This window comes from Corvus hawaiiensis, chromosome 13, assembly GCF_020740725.1.
Source record: "Corvus hawaiiensis isolate bCorHaw1 chromosome 13, bCorHaw1.pri.cur, whole genome shotgun sequence".
NCBI lineage: Eukaryota > Metazoa > Chordata > Aves > Passeriformes > Corvidae > Corvus > Corvus hawaiiensis.
The window spans coordinates 14162757-14180641 of record NC_063225.1 but is presented as its reverse complement, the minus strand read 5'-3'; the positions used below and the strand labels follow the sequence as shown (position 1 = coordinate 14180641).

The 17885-nt window shown below is 37.4% G+C and overlaps 2 protein-coding genes across 5 annotated transcripts in view; one reads left to right on the top strand and one right to left on the bottom strand.

The window, feature by feature from the left end:
• Positions 1 to 7361, top strand: part of ADAM10 (ADAM metallopeptidase domain 10) — a 43229-nt gene extending 35868 nt beyond the window's left edge. The window contains exons 10-16 of the mRNA XM_048318123.1: positions 239 to 422; positions 1311 to 1461; positions 1767 to 1950; positions 3157 to 3265; positions 3550 to 3770; positions 4475 to 4601; positions 5083 to 7361. Coding sequence (XP_048174080.1) covers positions 239 to 422; positions 1311 to 1461; positions 1767 to 1950; positions 3157 to 3265; positions 3550 to 3770; positions 4475 to 4601; positions 5083 to 5177 — 1071 coding nt within the window. The 3' untranslated portion in view covers positions 5178 to 7361. The remainder of the gene's footprint in view (positions 1 to 238; positions 423 to 1310; positions 1462 to 1766; positions 1951 to 3156; positions 3266 to 3549; positions 3771 to 4474; positions 4602 to 5082) is intronic.
• A 3234-nt stretch (positions 7362 to 10595) lies between these two features.
• LIPC (lipase C, hepatic type) overlaps positions 10596 to 17885 on the bottom strand; it is a 52827-nt gene continuing 45537 nt past the window's right edge. For 3 of the 4 annotated variants that reach the window (XM_048318127.1, XM_048318128.1, XM_048318126.1), the window contains 3 exons: positions 14754 to 14874; positions 13834 to 14052; positions 10596 to 11744 (listed from right to left, as the gene is read on the bottom strand). In XM_048318127.1, the coding sequence (XP_048174084.1) occupies positions 11639 to 11744; positions 13834 to 14052; positions 14754 to 14874 (446 nt within the window). In that variant the 3' untranslated portion in view covers positions 10596 to 11638. Of the gene's footprint in view, positions 11745 to 13829; positions 14053 to 14753; positions 14875 to 17885 lie in introns of all 4 variants that reach the window. The other variant, XM_048318130.1, reaches the window with a different exon arrangement.

The following is a 17885-nucleotide window of genomic DNA, read 5'->3' as shown; positions in this document are numbered from 1 at the left end:
GAAACTTAAGAAATTAGATACTTGCTACTGTTGTGTTGGGGAAAAAAAAACAAACAACAACAGAACAAAGAGAACCCAAAATCAAACCTTGAGTTTACATGTAGTTTTTGTATTGAAAGAAATCTGAGAGCATAACATGGTGGTTTATTGTTTTTTTAATTCTGCATTCAGGCTACCAAATCCAGGTTACTTTTGCACCTGCCATGATTGAGATAGTTGTAAAATATTTGTTTTGCAGCATGATTCTGGAATGGAGTGCACTCCTGGAGAGTCCAAAAACTTGGGACAGAAGGAAAATGGCAATTATATCATGTATGCAAGAGCTACGTCTGGGGACAAACTTAACAACAATAAGTTCTCAATCTGTAGTATTCGAAATATCAGCCAAGTTCTAGAGAAAAAGAGAAATAATTGTTTTGTTGGTATGTATTAATCCTCCTGAAAGCAGAATGGCTAAGATATTACTGTAGTACTTAATTTAAAATTTCTTTTATTTATTTTTCTTTATCTTATTTTTTTTAATTTACTGAAAGATTCTGCAAGTAAAGAATTGAATTTGAGATCTCCAGTACTATGTAAAGTTCTGGGCTGCCCAGCACAGAAACAGCAGGACATACTGGAGCAAGTCCAGCAAAGGGCCACAAGGATTATTAAGGGATTGGAGCATCTGACATATGAGGAGAGTCCAAGAGAGCCTGTTTAGTCTGCAGCAGAGAAGGCTGGGGGAGGCTCTTCTCTGTCTTTGTAAATGCCTGGTGGGAGGGAGTAAACGAACAGGGTCAGACTGTTTTCAGTCATGTTCATTGGGACTAGAGGTAAGGAGCACATACTAAACTACCGGGAATCCTATTTAGACATTTAAAACAATTTTGCATTAATTTTTCTTCCTGGAGTCTGATGTGTGAGCTCTCACAAATTTAGTGAGTCTGTGCTCACGTAGGTTTGCACATCTACTCAGGTTTGGATTTTGGAGCAGTTCACCCCAGTACCAGTGCCTTTGCCTTAAGGTCCTCTGGCGGTCAAAGGAGTGCAGGAAAGGATGCAGCTCCTTTGGGGACTGAGCAGAAAGCTTGTTCTTACACTCCCACTCTTATCAGCCAAAACCTTTTACTCAGAGGCTTAAAATTGTATGAATTGTGGGAATGACTAAGCTGGGTGGCAAGCAGTAATGCAAGTTGACTTGAGCTGTAGTCTGAAGTCCAGCTTGACCAGGCTCTTTCAGTTGTGATTAGCTGGATGCTTGTTAAGGTTTGTAAGTATTTGCATATTCTTTGTACTGCTTTGTACATAAATATACTGGCATTTTTCAGAGTCTGGGCAGCCCATCTGTGGTAATGGACTGGTTGAGCAAGGAGAACAGTGTGATTGTGGATACAGTGACCAGTGTAAAGATGAATGCTGTTACGATGCAAACCAACCAGAAGATAAAAAATGCAAGTTAAAACCAGGCAAAAACTGCAGGTATGGTGCATGTTTGTTACACTACACTTTAATTTTGGGCATTTAGTGGGAACTCTGATGGGTATTTCAGAATCTGAATCTGCTTACCTGCATTTTTATGAAAATACTGATTTTGTTTAAAATGCTTTAAAATAAGTGAGAAGTTCATAAGCATAATTTTGGCATGGGAAAAATTATTTTCAAGTCACAGTTTAATTAGCACAAATCAGAAATTTTTTGACTGGTGGAGTAGGTTTCAGGGTGAATAGTTCATTTGGAATGGTTCATGCTTTTTCTTGGCATCCACAATTTGTGTTTCTTTCCAGCCCCAGCCAAGGCCCGTGTTGCACTGCCCAGTGTGATTTCAAATCGAGGACAGATAAGTGTCGGAATGATTCCGACTGTGCTAAGGAAGGAATGTGTAATGGTGTCAGTGCTCTCTGTCCTGTATCTGAACCCAAAGAAAACTTCACAGTGTGCAACAGGAACACCCAAGTTTGCATAAAGGGGGTATGGTTTTTACAGTCTTATGTATCTGCTAATGTTGTTTATTGCAGGGCACTGTATTGTGAATTGATGCGGTTTGTATACTTACTGCAGAGGAGTGCAAGCTCAGTCGTTTTTTCAGTACAGATGTTTGATTTATTAGTGTCAGTCAAAATAACAGTGAAAGTACACCAAGGATTAAGAAGTAGGTAACAAGTCCCAAGGTAGCTATACTGTCTGAGAAAGTTACATTTAAAGTTTTTTGTAAAAATCAGGATTATGAAAGTGTTTTCTTTTCTGGTTCCACCTTTTCATTTTTCTTCAGGCTTGGTGAAGTAATTCTGTTGACTTAGAAAACTGGATAGACTGTCAACAGAGGTTGAATTTCGTTTATTGGCAATACACAGTTCCTCCAAACATGTACATACAGCACTGATGTGAAAGCATATGGAATTAAAATTATTCTGAAATGCCATTAGTTTCCGGGGTTAAAGGAAACATGGCAGTTGCTATGAAATATTGATGGGAAGTCTCTTATAAGCTGATCTGTGTTTACTTGAAAGCTGATCTGTGTTTACTTGAAAGCACACACAAGCAAAAATCATCCTCTTAAAGACCTGTAACTTGTGTTGCTCTAGTCTGTTTTCTACAGTCCAGGTTTTTAATCAAATACTGCTTGTAATATTTTTCAGCTAATTTATAGCCATCTTAAAGATAGAGGAATTGTCTTTGTATAGTTACTGATTTTGAAACAAGGTTATAAATACACTGAACTATGAGTTTGAAGGATCCTCACACAGTGAAATTAAATACAGACTCTTTTCTGCCATTAATTTTTATTATTTTCCTAGAGAATTATTTGTGAATACATGTGTTTGATTTATTTTTCTAACCATGGTTTTGAGTAGTCATGTTTCAGTGTGAACTGTAGTGCTGTGTGTGTTTTGCAGGGTACTCTGAGGCTATAAAAGAAGATACTGTGTTAAAAAATAAAATAGGGTAAATCGCCTTCTAAAAAACAAGAAAATATGCCAAAATATTGAAGTTGAAAAACTCTAATAATTTTTCATTTATAAGCTTTAGAAAAAAATTGAAGCAGTTGGTTTTATTGATAAGCATATTTAGACCTATGATTATGCTTTCAGATATTAATTTTTAATATCTTTCCTAATGTTGGTGTGCTTAAAAGTGAAATTGATTTTTGTGGTGTTGTGCTTTTGTCTCCCACAGCAATGTGCCGGCTCTATCTGTGAGAAGCACGGTTTGGAGGAGTGTACATGTGCTAGTTCAGATGGCAAGGATGATAGAGAACTGTGCCATGTCTGCTGCATGAGAAAAAGTAAGATTTGTCTGAATCATAAGTGTAAATAGAGCAGGAGGGGTCTGAGAAATCATTTGCTCATGGTGTTTGGACTTGAGTTTTTGTTAGCTTGAGAGCTTGAGAGAATTTTTTTCATATGTAGTTTCAGACAGACATTGCATTGTATTTTTTAGGAAATAATGTATTTTGCGTTTTTACAGATTATTAGAAAAGCATTTTGAACAATTGAATACTAGGGTGGGTATTTGTACACAGATGTTGTAATACAATAATGGTTTGATTAATTCGTATTCACTTTTCAGTGGACCCAGCTACTTGTGCAAGCACAGGCTCGAGCCGATGGCAGGAATACTTTCATCTTGAAACCATTACTTTGCAACCTGGATCTCCCTGTAATGATTTCAAAGGCTACTGTGATGTGTTTATGAGGTGTCGGCTAGTAGATGCTGATGGCCCTCTAGCTAGATTAAAGAAAGCCATTTTTAATCCAGAACTATATGAAAATATTGCAGAATGGATTGTGGTAAGTCTATTTTTATATAACAAGTCTAATATGAAATGTTCTTGGTAATCAAGATTCATAGTTAAGTGTTGCTCTATATGCAGAGTGCTTCAGCATTCTTCAAAATATAATTAGCCCTTTTACTAGTTTTTCTGTAAGCACCCTGTGTGCAACAAATAAGTTTGCTAGGTTGAAGGGAATGGAAACAAATAACAAACAAATAAATATTTGTATCTGTTATTACCTCTGTTCATTCACATTTTTAGTTTACTGTTCTTTCATGTTTTAACTCTTCATATTTGAATGCTATGACTTCTTTTAAAGAACTAAATATTTTGGTCTTTAGCATTCATCATTTTTATTGTGCTGGATGACACTTTAATAATAATGTACTGGAAGAAGAGCTAGAGTGAAACACTGGAGAGCTGCATAGGCAATTTTGTGTAAGCTATAGATTGTTTTAGGCTTATCCAGCTCTGTTGGAGTGTATCTTCTGTGAAGTACCCTTCTGATACTGGAAGGGAAGTATTGGGGCTTTTCTGTGGAAGAAGTTTGGGGACAGTCTTTAAACTGTTATGGTCGCATATTCTCAGTGATGTTTCAGAAAAGCTTTTTGATGACTTCTAAAACGCAGTGAAAAGCCATATTCAGTGTCCTCTGTCTCTTGTGCATGTGTGCCAGCCCCCACAAAATCTTGTTGTTGTTGTTGTGGTTTTGTTTTTTAGGCTTATTGGTGGGCAGTGTTGCTTATGGGAATTGCATTAATCATGCTAATGGCTGGCTTCATTAAGATATGCAGTGTTCATACTCCAAGCAGTAATCCAAAGTTGCCTCCTCATAAACCACTTCCAGGTGAGTACTCCAGCTAATTATAGGGAAATGTTTTCTCCTCAGGTGTTTTGTTCTAAAGAGAAATTTCAGGTGTCTCTACCTATAGTTCTTAGTCTGGCACTGGCACTGTGAAACTACAAATGGAATTGATGCCAGTGAAACAATTCATGAAAATCTAATTCTTGCTTTATTTTCCTATAACATAATATGTATATCAAAAGAAAGCTTTGAAGACTTCTTCCAGTGTCAGAGTTGCTTTTATTTCCTATTCCATGCTACACTTTGTAAGAATTGACCTGTTCAAGGAACTACTGTTGAGATCCTGAAATGTATTCTGTATGTCCTCCATGCGGTTACTCATCTAGTTAAAACTTTGCAGGTTTAAATCTGAAGCCTTCCAGAAAAACAGTTGTATTTAATTTGCATGGCCAGGGCAATACTTCTGGAAATAACTTGAGTTTTTACAATTAATTTTAATAATGGCTACTTTTCTTTGAAACAGGCACTTTAAAAAGGAGGAGACCACCACAAACCACTCAGCCCCCACAGCGGCAAAGGCCCCGAGAGAGTTATCAGATGGGACATATGAGACGCTGACTGCAGCTTTTTGCCTTGGTTCTTCCTAGTGCCTACAATGGGAAAACTCACTCCAAAGAAAACCTAATAAGTCATTGTCCCCAGCCTAACTCTCAAAAATTGAAGAGGAAACAAAAAGCATGATATGCCCTCAAAACAAGTGGAAGTGGTTAATTTTTAATGAGAGAATCTTCCAGCTCAAAAAGAAGAGAAATGTTCTTCTTGAATATTTTTAATTTAGTGGCACAAAGTCCTAGCATATCATGATTCTTTCCCCCTTCTGTGCTCTTCATTGCTGCATTTTCTTCACTTGCAGGCAAATATGGCTGTAGTAAAACTTTTACTCAAGAATTGAGAAAAATATATATTTTTCAACTGCCAGACAAGGCTAGGAAGCTAGACCACCTCAGCATTGGAGACATTACTTGTCAATGTATATACATTGTTATATGCAGACATGTATTTCTAACGTACACCCGTACTTGTGTGCAATTGTAAACAAGAGAATTGCAATATGGATGTTTCTTTGTATTATAAAACTTTTCCGCTATTAATGAAGAAATTACTGTTTAATTGACATACTCAGGATAACAGAGGATGATGGTGTGTAGTGGTCAAGGGTCCTGTGATGCTTTACACAGCAATTTTGAATCCAATCACACTTTTTTTATCATTATCAAAGTTGTTTCAAGCACTCATTTCATCTTTATCCAACAGCTGCTAAGACACAGCATACAAGACTGGATGGTCTTAGAGAGATTTAACAGGTGTTCTGCAAACTTTGCAAATGTCAGAATGTTTCAAAAATGTTTTATGTAAGTGTCTTCCTTGTAGCTCAGCATAAATATTTTTAATTTGTCTGATTATTCAGTGAAATAATGAATAGTTTGATCAAATATTTCCATGCTTTATTAGAAAGTTCTGCCTTTATTCAACTTGTTTTAAAAATTGCAACCACTTTATTTGGGCTGTTCAGATGTTCTTACAGTTTGGTAATCAAGTTCATGTTCTAAGGGATGTGGAAAGAAAGAAAAGCTGTAGTTTTTTATTTTCTTTTTTAATTTATCAAGTGTTTGGATAACTTTTCAGCATGATACTGTTGATTGATAACCACTAAAGTAGTGATTTGCCCAGCTATTGTGGCAGCGTTAAAACTGTAGTTAGGACTACCAATTTTCCCACATTTATATCAGTAGTGAAGTTCAACAGCACAATGTCCCATTCCAGAGTTTTTATTACGAATGTAAATAATTGGCATTTTTGAAGATGAAATAAAAGATGTCTTAAGGTGCTTACTGCTATGCAGGAGATGAAAGGGGGCATTACAAAATGTTTAAGCTTGTGATGTATTTATTGCTTGTTTCCCAAAAGCACCAAGCTAATTAGAGATGCAAATGGCTATAATTTTCCTGGCTTTGCTTAGGAGAAAATTTACTAAGGGTTGGACAGATGTCCTTTGTTTGGTTTTTTTTTTTTTTTTTGTTTTGTTTTGTTTTGTTTTTTAAGAGTATAAGGTTTACACAATCATTTTCATAATGTGACGCAAGCCAGCAAGGCCAAAAATGTTACAGAATATAATGGGATCTCTTCCTTGTAAACTTGTACAGTATGTGGTAACTTTTTCAAAATACAGCTTTTTGTACATGGTTTAGAGACAAATTTTGTACATGAAACCCCAGGTCCAATAGACGATATAAATAATTCTAAATGATCTTAACTAGTTAGAAATGTATGTAGTTGCTTTTAAGTAATTTTAAATACATTTGTTTTAAGACTGTGCAAAGATTGGAAGTGGGTTTGCATTTCTAAAATGGTGACTTCTATTCAGCAAGAGTTCTTAGTAACTTCTTGAGTGTGGTAGACTTTGGAACATGTAAATTTTTTGCCTGTAATGTTATCCTGTGGTAGGATTTTGGCAGACAAATGCTGCCCTATTTTATTTTGAGTCTAAGTTAAGTGTTTTTTGAAAACAGAAATGTGCACTGAACTCTCCACTGCAAGTCAAGATGTGGTAAAGCCGAAAGAAAGTTCAAGACAATGAAACAAATACTACTGTCGATTTCATGTCCACTGTGTTTTATACAGTCTCTTTTTTGTTCACTTTGGAAATTTTTACTAAAAAATGCAAAAAATAAAGTATTGTGCAAAGATATGTAAGGTTTTTTGAAACTTGAAATGCATTAATAAATAGACTTGATGAAATCATCTTCTGAAGATCCATTTACTTGTTGAACCCTGAGAGCAAAGAGGAATACACAGATTCCACTTTGCTTAATTTTTGGCTTTTACTGTCATGCCAAAATGTAATTGTACTGTCTCTCTCAAAGTGCCCCTCTCAATTTTAACATCATGCGGTTATGTAAGAAAAAATGTGTTTGTGTAACCTGTTTAGGGAAAGCCATGAAATTAATTTTAAATTACTTATATGGTCACAGGAATAAAACTTTTCTTACCTTCAAAATGAAAACTAGGTGCTAGTGGGATGTTCAAGCCTGGCACCGTAGTTACTGATCGATACCTTTGAAAATATATTTGGAGAGGAATATTGGATTTAATATGCAATACTCTGAATGCATGAGACTTACAGAAGGAGCAAACGCGCTTTTTGCAAGGCATTTTAAAACTGCTAAGCTTGATCTCTGGGTTTTTGTGTGTGTTGCATGCTTGATTTAAGTGATAAGACTGCTTTTAAAAGCCAGGTCCTGCCAGTGACTCTTCCATTCTTAGGGCTGTTTGTTGAGAGTGGCCTGCTCAGACATCCGTTTCCTGAAGTGAGCAGGGTGGACTTTGATGTTATCCAAGCATACGCAGAGTTCCTTCCTCACAATGCCTCCCCCACCACCCCCTGTGACTTTTTATAGAAGTGCTTCTCCCTGTAGCTAAATAGCACTGTCTGTGCAAAGGGCATTAAAGGAAAATCACTTGGAGCAGAGCCCTTCTGCTGATCCTCACCAAAGGTGCCAAATAGAGGTGGTGGTGGTTGTGTTTAAATCTCTCTGTAGGAACACAGCCCAGAGGGGTGGAAATAATGCCTAAGCTGCTCAAATACAAGTTTCACCTATATTTTAAAATACAGGTGAAACAAATCAGTACATAATTTTTTTAGCTAATATTTGACATAATAATCCTTATTTGTACCTATTAATGTATTCATCTTGCATTTCTTAATGTTTTGGGTATTAAATGTGTACATTCACCTCTGGTGTAGAAGCATATATAGCGTAGTCAGAATGGTGTGAGTATGACAAGGGCAGCAAAGTCCTCTTAAGCAATGAAACTATACCATACAGACCGTAAGTCATTGATGTAATTTGAGTTTTAATTAGTGTTCCAATATTTCTTTCAAGAAAAACACAAAAAGGAAGGAACAGGTCTTTATTTCTGAATATTGGAGGTTCATTATTACAGATAGGTGATGAAAAGGACAGCAGCCATTCTGTCATTCTGGGCTGTGCATGCTCTGACAGGAGTAGGCACCTGGTGGCTTCCAAGGTCTCAAGTCAGCTGTATGGAGTGAGAATAATTCCAATGAGCACAAAGTAAGGCACCACTACACTATAGGCACTTGAAATTTAGGTGTGACTTCAATTTTATGTTCAGGCATGGTGACACTCAGAATATATTGCAGCTTGGGCTGTATTTCACTTTTATATCAGAAATTACTGTAATGGCTGTCAAAGCAGAGGGACAGAATTTGGATATTGGATTTGTGAAAATGGCATCAGAAGAAGTATCTTCATATCTGCAAGAGTTCAAATATTGAATATTCTTTTAATTTCCTACTTTTTAAAAGCTTTCAAATTGTCTTATCTGAGGATATACCAGCTTCTCTCAGTTGAACAGGAGAATGTTTTTTCACAAAAACCAGAAAAAAACTGCAGTATCCCCATTTCTTGAGTTTCAGCACACTGTAGACACCTCTGACTCTTCTTCCACCTGCTTTTCCTGAAGTAATGCCTGTTTCTCTTGAAGTTTAGATCCCTTTATCAGCCTTCTTACCAAGTAAGTGATAGTAATTTGCAAGAAATGCCAATTCTTGCAATGAAATGCAATGTTGAAATGTTTCTAAGAGTGTTGTATCTGTACTGGAGGAGAAGTACAGCCCAATTCTTTTTAGCCTTTGTCTCTTGCTCTGTCATCCTTCAGTATCTTCTGAAAAAAGCTTTTTTTGAGGAGTAGGGGGTAGGATTTGGTTCAGGAAGCTTACGAAATTCATAGCTTAGAAAGTTGGTGATAACTGATGTAAATGCAATTTCAGTGACAGTATTTAAATTATTCTCTAAATAGACAAGTATTTTATAAAAAAAGAAAACCCTGAAACAGAAGTAAGTGGCAGGTCTTTAGCTTTTTGCCAAAGCAACAACTGAATTCTAGAAACAATCTGAAGAAATGCCTAATTTTGAGTTAGCCATACATGCTTCCACTGTTTACTCTCATTTTTCATTGTGCTTTGGAAAACTAAAATGGCCACATTGTCATTTGTTCCTTACCTGTTATCGTGCAGGACATGATCCACTGTAACTTCGTGCCCCTAAAAATGCTGTCACTGGGTCTCTCTAGCAATTGAGTCTCTCCAGTGGATTATAGCTACTACAAATGTAAAACAACTAAAAAAAGGCCTTGGTGCATACCTAACTCTCAGATACTTTTGGTTGAAATTGCCTTCTGTGTATGCTCCTGATTTGACTCAGCTATTGTATTTAAGCAATTGATTCTTACACAAACACAGAACATACTACAGAGCTCTCATAAAATAATTATGTTGCAAACTTTAAATATTTGGGATAGCAACCTGAAGCAGGAAATTAATCATTTAAATTGTAATTTTTGACACTGAAGGTAGAAATACTTTTGTGTTTAAAAGACCAGTTTCCTTCTTTGAACAAAATCTTTCAGAGCACAAACCTTTGTTTTCAGTGAGTACCTAAGGATTCTTTTGCATGGAATTTGTATTTAAATATATAAATATTTATCTAATCAAGATGCTACTCCTAGGAGCCATTTTAAATATTGGAACAGCTTCTGGAATGTACACCTCAGGAAGTATAACAATTCTCATTTGAGATTTAAGTATGCTTCAGTTCCCATTGTAGTTTGTGAGCCTTTCTGATTCTGTATTGAATATTCCTGTTTGTTTAAAGGGATGGTAGTTGTTGAAAACAGATTGTGAAAGTTAGAAGTTAATATTCTGAATGGTTGGCAGAGATGCCTGCATTCAACATCTGATTACTGTTCACTGCTTGCAGGATCTGCTCAACTTGTTTGTTTGTTGGGCTGTCTAAATAAATCCTATTTTATTCCTGATAACATCCAGATATTTTGATTCAAAATTCCCTGCAATATCTTGCTATGAAAAAATATGCTTTGCTCCAGGTCTTAGTGCTTTCTTGCACATGTTTTTACCATTTAGAGAATATTGAACACAAATTACATTCAAAATTCAGAGTTCAAGACACTTAATTTTTAATGAATCTTGTGCTTAGCATTAAAGTGACAAATGAATACATATATATTGATTTCTGTTTCAGTATGCACAAACCATAGAATAAAAACAATCTGAGACAGTAATGTTTCTTTTTGTTGTATATTTTCTGACATAGGAAACAATGGAATTGTGTATGTTTGACCTTATAAAGTTTGGTTTTATGCTCTGAAGCTGTTTGAAGATTTCACCATTTTCATTTATTCTGGCAGTTTCAAGTCATGCCAAAATCTGGTATACAGAGGTTTAGAATCTAAAAATCTCAGATCTTACTTGAACAGATAAATATGATTTAAATGCAAAAAATTAACTGAACTTAGTTGTGCTAGAATTTTGTGTAATATATGAAGCATCATTCAAATAATTAAATTGCTAGTAATTTAAATCAGTTTTTTAATTAAAGTAGTTAAATAGCAAAACATTTTCAAAGAGAACAAAGCTTATTACAGAATTGTTAGATGATACTATTATTGGGGTTTTCATATGGTTGTTATGGCTCAAGCATTTTTTATTTTTATATCTATTTGGTAGTATTTTCTTTTATGAACTATTTAACTCCCCCTTCATTAGGAAATAATTTAGGAAAGCTTTAACTGATAGTAGCAGCTATTAATATTTCAAAGTATTTACTGGGAAACGGAGTTTATTTTTTTCCCTTAAATCCAACAAAATTAACTTTTTCAAAGGCTTACAGCAATGATTTTGTTAAATAATATTTTTACTTCTGGCAAGCAGATGTTTTTTTCAGACTTTAACAGTTGAAAATTGACAGTTGCCTTGATGAAGCTGCTTGTTGATAATTTTCAGAGTATGCTCCTAGATGAACAAAGTGTGTATTTCAGCTTACTGTCGGATCACAAAACTTGAATACCTCAATGTATTTTTTCACCATCTCTGAAACTGCTAGGATATTTGATGTAGCTGTGAATTTTTAAAACATTTTACTAGATGTATCATATTTTGAATATTTTGGAGAGGAGTTGTCTTTTTGTGTTCTTGCTCATTTTCTGTTTTGCTTCTGGAAGCGATCTTCACAGCTCACAAATGTCTTCTCTTGGGATGGATGAAGGTGAATGTTGTCAATGTTTTGGGGGCAAAATGTTTTTCTGGAAAGAAAAGACAGCATGTGAGTATGATATTGGTTAGAAAGCATAATGTTAGTCAGAATCTCCCGTTCTTTAGCCAGTTCTTTATCCTGTCTTTTACAGGAAGGTATCTTACTGTTTTTATAGGCTTGTGAGGAAAGAGATGTATCTGCCTGCCAGACCATAGGTACAGAGGAGAAGAGGAGCAGGCAGCTCCTGGGTACTGAGTGCATTGTGCCTCTGTCTCCCTGGTGTCAACTGGGCATGATCTCCACAGTACACCCTCACAGTCACCTGGGCTTTATTGCTGTGGGGCACTGACATTGTTTCAACTCTGTTACCACTACAACTGCACTATTTGGGCTCTGGATCACTGGTATTTAGCTGGGAGGTTGCTAAAAATCAGCTATGTAGGATGCTAACATCAGCAACTACATATGCTACAGAAATATTTGAACCCAAATATGTTGGAATCTGGTATTTTATTGCTCATAATGGTCTGTTCGTTAACTGCTTTTTAAGTTTATGCTGCTATATCTCAAGTGTTTGCCATTAGATAATCTAACAAAGGAGTTTTCATCATGTGTACAAAGATCGCAAACATCAAGAGGTAGAGATGCCTGGAGATAAAATATTGTCAGTTGTTCAAAGCACAAGAGAAGTCAAAATATATTTTGTGTTTACTACCTTTTTTAACTACTGAATTTCCAAAATTTCTAATTCTGCAATACACGATGTTTGGTCTTCTCAGGAAGGCAGACAGACCTTTTTTCTTTGAAGAAAATACTTTTCCTTGAGTGTCCTTTGTTTCTCCTTTTAGAACCACCTAATAATCTTTCATTCCCCCCCTAAACATTAAGGCAGTATTTGAGTGGTATCTGAACATCACTGCCCAGATTGCAAAGAACAAAACCCAGCACATAATCGTGTCCACTAAAAGCTTGGCACAGACTGCTTCCACTTGCAGTAAAAAAAAACTTCTAAGGAACATTAAGTACCTGAAGATACCAATATAATTTTTTGTCAGTATAATAAGTACCCCCCTCACTTAATAATTTCCTAGGTAATGTAAGTAGTACATCAGCAGCAATTGGCTTGGTTACTGGCACAGCTGCACTGGACAAGAGCTTCCTGGTTAGGAAAATGACTTCTCACCTTCATACCTTTTTTGTCAAAGTACAGGAACCTGTACCTAAACATAGCTCCCTAGTTTGCAATGTATGCTTTGCTTTAATTTTCTTTGCCAGCTAGGTCAGTATTGATTTTGGATCGTGGCTTTTAAAATAGCAGATGTTATAGAAACTCATTTTATTTTAATGGCAGGAGCACGTGCCAAATGCCAGGTAAGGAAAATACCTCCAAAATGCATTTTCAGGAGGATTAAACCTAAGAGAATATGATCCTTCCTCTGCCCCTCAGCACACACAGATTGTTTTATGAAATGTCTCTTTAAATTGTCTAATTTCGTTTTTGTGTCAATATTAAGGAGATGCAGCTCTGCCAATAAGAGTTGTTCCACAGGAAGTCTGCACTAGTTGTGGTGGTAAGAAAGGGAGTGTACCAAGAGAAAATTGCCTTCTAAGACTAAACCTCAGTTACAAGGTAAGGTGTGCTTTTCTCATTAACTTTAATTAAACTTCTCAGTTAAAATTTCTCAAAGGATTAAAGCAGTGGGAATCTGGCTGAAATTTCTCTGTATGAGTAGGCAGTTTCAAATGTGTTGTTAGCATTGTGGTATGTAGAGAACAAAGCTGCTCAGACTTGGTGATCCAGTTTCAAAGCAATAAACAGGGGAAAAAACACCAAAAAGAATCAGAGGACTGTGTAGTACAGCACATGATCCTTCTAATGAGTATTTTCAAGAATGGTGATGCTGAGTTTCTCTAGAAAGTAGGTATTGATAGTCAAATAATTAAGATTTGGCATATTTTTTGTAAGTAGGAATCTGAATATTTCATGATGTTAATGTTGGAATCAATATTTATCTTGCATAGTATCTTGTTTCATTGAAATTTATTGGTGTGACTGCTGGGACTTGGATGCTTGTATTTGAACTGGAATAACCTGTGTGCCAAACACCTGTGGTGTTGAGTGTTCTCATTACACTTACTTTTGCTGTGTTTCCCCTGCTTTCACTCTTATTGCCTTCACTATAAGTCCTGGTCGACGGGTGCCTTTTGTCCATGGTATTATGGTTTGAAATGTGTCCCAGATATTTTCCCAAACTGGAGTTCCTTCCCACTTGAACTTGATCATTATTAGGTCACCGATATCAGTGTCCAGGGTGATGAGAAAGGAGTAGGTTTTATTGCCAGTAATACCTTCAACTCTACAGAAAGCAAGATAAGAGTAATGCTGTCTTAATTATCATGAATTAAAGTGAAAAAAATAGGATTTTTTCCCCTTAAAACCAGAGAAAGAGCTATGTTTCCTTCTCCAGGACAAAACATTTATGTCTCGAGGATGTCCTTCCTCCAGGTGCAAAAAAGTGGTGAAATATGACAATGTGCTAGGAAAGAAGCAGAAGTGGGAGAAGCTTGAACAGCTGATGAAGCAGTGGTGGTTTCTGACAGCAAAAGAAGAGGCGTCCCATAATAGCATCTATGTTATGACTTTTTCCTGCTAGAGCAAATGCTGACCCACACTGCTGCCTTTGCTTTCATCAATACAGTTAGTATTCATCATGATAAATACCCCAAATTCTTTATCTCAATTACAGCTGATTTTTTCATTTGTGTTTTAATTGATGACACCTCTCTGTCTTAGCAATGGGATGGACCAAAGTAAGCAGACAGAAAAAATTCCAAATTTACTGTTTGTTTTATAATGATTTTTTTCTGCACAAACTGTATGATCATTATAAGAACTTGGGACTTTCAGGGAGTATGACTGAAGAGAGGACAATTCCCAGTTCATGTTCACTTAGCTGTATAGCTAAATCATTTCACTCAAAGCATGATTATCAATGTGATATGATATTAAAGATTGGCATCTTTAGTCACTTGCACAATGACGTGATACAATACTCACAGTGGGATGTGCAGGTTTTTAGCATCCTTCTTAGTCCCTGCCAGAGACATGGTGAAAGTTGGGTCTATTGGCTTGCCTTGGATTTCATTGATGATGTGGATCTTGAACTGATAGTGATACACTGTAGAAAGGAAGAATTTGCAAAAAGTGACAAAATGAATGGTCAATGCATCAACAGATTTCTTAGGCAAAAGAAGTTTGCCTTTCAGAGCAGAAAGTTGATGGTTATTCCATTTTAGCTTTCAAAGTAATTTGTTGAAATTAAAACATTATCATTTTTTCTGGTTCTTGTTGTGCTGTGTAGTCTGTTAGAGTTTGAGGCCCTGTTGCTTTAAAGGATGGAGAGAAAGGTAATCAGTGTTGAGTTTCTTTTTGGGATAAAACATTCTGCCATGGCAAATATTTCAGCTTTTCTGAAGTTTAATTGTCAGAATTTCTGGCAAGCCTTCTGTCTAGTGACCAGACAAATCCTTGTGAGTGGGCATGACTAGAGATGTACGATACAGATCAAAGACCTTATGCAGTGTGGTCAGGCTGTTTCTCTGATCAACTGGAAAATTGCCCTGCAAAACAGATGACTCACAAACTTTCCTTGACTGCATAATGATACGTTGTGCTTAACACACATCTGTTAACAATGTCATTAATGCTTCAAGGTCTGGTGAGTTTCTAGAACAACACTGTTTAGGAAAGCCTGAACCGAGTATTGTCAGCATGAAAAATGCCTAAGAAGTCATCAGTTTGATATTTTGTAAATATGAAAAAAAAACCCCAGCAACACACATTTAAAGTATGTGCATACAGATACTGTCAGCTACATTTGAATGTCCAAAACTCTTCTATTTGGTCATTCTTCCAGCCACCTTCTAGACAAAACTGATAGATTTATGTGTGAAGGAACATTGTTTCACACTAGTTTTTGAGTAGAACCTCTTTACCCACTTCATTCTTCACTACATACTGCTAACAGGATCATGTTTTCATGTATATGCACAGATAGTTTTGGGGGGTTTTTTTGTGCAGCTCAGAGTGTTCACAATGAAAGGTATTTTCTGGAAAAACAGTATCTTTTTGTCGTTTTATAGTCGTTGTATGTTAGTGAACAATGTATTTTCTTTTGAAAACATGTCACTCAGTAGAAAACAAAATGGCTGATTCTATGCTGCAAACCTGATGAGGACAAAGGCAGAGAGGGTCGTTTACAGATCACTTTTATTATGAATCTTTCTCTGGGTTTTCTGTCTATGTAACAACTGTTCAGTATATGATCAGACACAGCCTAAGCTTTTGCTGTGATTATGGTGCTCACTTCAAGGAAAAAACTCAGGGTCCCATCACAGCTTTATTATAAATATTAACTTCTTTGTAAGAACTGGGGGCTTTGTTTGAGCTGGATCAATGTATGCTCCAGAATGTAATGTCATTAAGTTGAAAATGAAACATCAGATTTTGTGAAGACACAGAGAATTGTGAAGTGTAATGTTGGATTTCTCAAATTTCTTCTGTTTGTGCTTCTCACATGATCTTCAAACATTTTTTTAAAAAGCATTACAAGGATGACTTTGTAAGCCACTTTGTTTGGGAACTTTTGTGAAAGGAGATCATTGTCTGGGATACTTCTATCCACATATGTGCCAAGGATGGTTTTTTATGCAAAACCAGTTCTAAGCATAAAAATTAAACATGTTAATTGAAATCAAAGGCAACAGGACACAGATATTTTACCCCAAACTGAAACTAGCTCCGTGTCCAGAGAAGAATGCAACACAGCGATCACATCCGTGTGCCCAGGAGTGGGAGCAGCAGGCAATGCATCCCCAGAACCTGTCAGCCCCTGATTCTGACAAGGACCTGACCCTGACTGTACTGGAGAAAGATAACATCAGGAACTAGACATAGCCTCTGGAGTTTTAAAATCTCCCTCAAGTTTCTTCCTGTGCCATTTTAAACAGTATTAAGAAGAGATTCAGCAGGTTCAGCTGCTCTGAGTATCAGTCAGGGCTATGCAGATCCCTCTGGAGTCATCACTGAATGTTTCACAGCTGTGCTAGTGGAAGACTTCCAAAATTATTTTAAAAGTACCAGAATTTTTGTTGAGTTTTGGTTTGGTTTTTTTAATCTATGATAATGCAGCTGAGTAACTGGGCACTGTGGGGAGACAAGCCGTATAATGCAAGCAGCCTTTTAAAGCGTTTCTCCTCATCCCTTCAGCGTTCATGCCGGGGTGCACTGTCAATATTCGAAGTGCTCCCCAACCCCAGAGCCCAGGGCGAGGGGCAGGCGGGGACAGACCCCTCCAGCAGGACGGAGGCTCCGGCGCGGCACAGCCCCGGCAGCAGGTGCGGGGGTGCGGGACTCCTTTGGCCGGGGCCAGTGCCGGGGCTGTGCCGGGGACGTGCCGGGAACAGGCAGCGCCTGAGTCTGAGGGGAGCCTCCTCCGTGTGTGCGAGCCCTGCCCGGCCGCCCGCGCCGCTGCTCCCCACACGCCTCATGGCAGCCGGGGAAGGAGGTGGTGAGGAGCAGCGCCGGGCGCCAGGAGCCCCTGCAGGAGCCCCTCGGAAGAGAACTGTCCCGTAAAGTCCTGCTTGTTCTCACTGTAAAATGTACGTAAACCTTGCCACTGGCAAGGGAATGTCTGCTCAACAGCAGCAGTGGGCTCTGGCAACTGAGTGCAATGGAGAGTGGCAGGAAGGCCCTGCGCCCCCTGTCAGGCTGTGGCCCCTATGTCTGGTCATACAGCCAAAAAATCCATGCTGACTCGATAAAGTAATGTAGTAGAGCTAAAGCCTGAGTGCCGGTCTTAATTTTAGTGCTACAGTTCAGCCCTGTAAAAGTCCATGCTATTCTGTTGTCTGTCCATTGTTTGAAAAGTAGTAATTTGTATGTCGTCTCATAGTCTAATTGAAGAAAAAATATGGGCAAATTCGGAACAGGATGTTTCGGAACAGGCCTCCCAGAGTAATTGTGCTGCTTTTTTGGGGTTGGCTGTATGCCTGGATATGTTACAACAAACCTGCACAGTCCGGTTGTAGGAAAATCCTGCAGATCAGGACCCCCTGCATCTGCGAGCCCTCAGCTCCACAGCTAGCCTGGGGCAAGCATGCAGTGTGCTTTTTCCCACAGAAATATGAG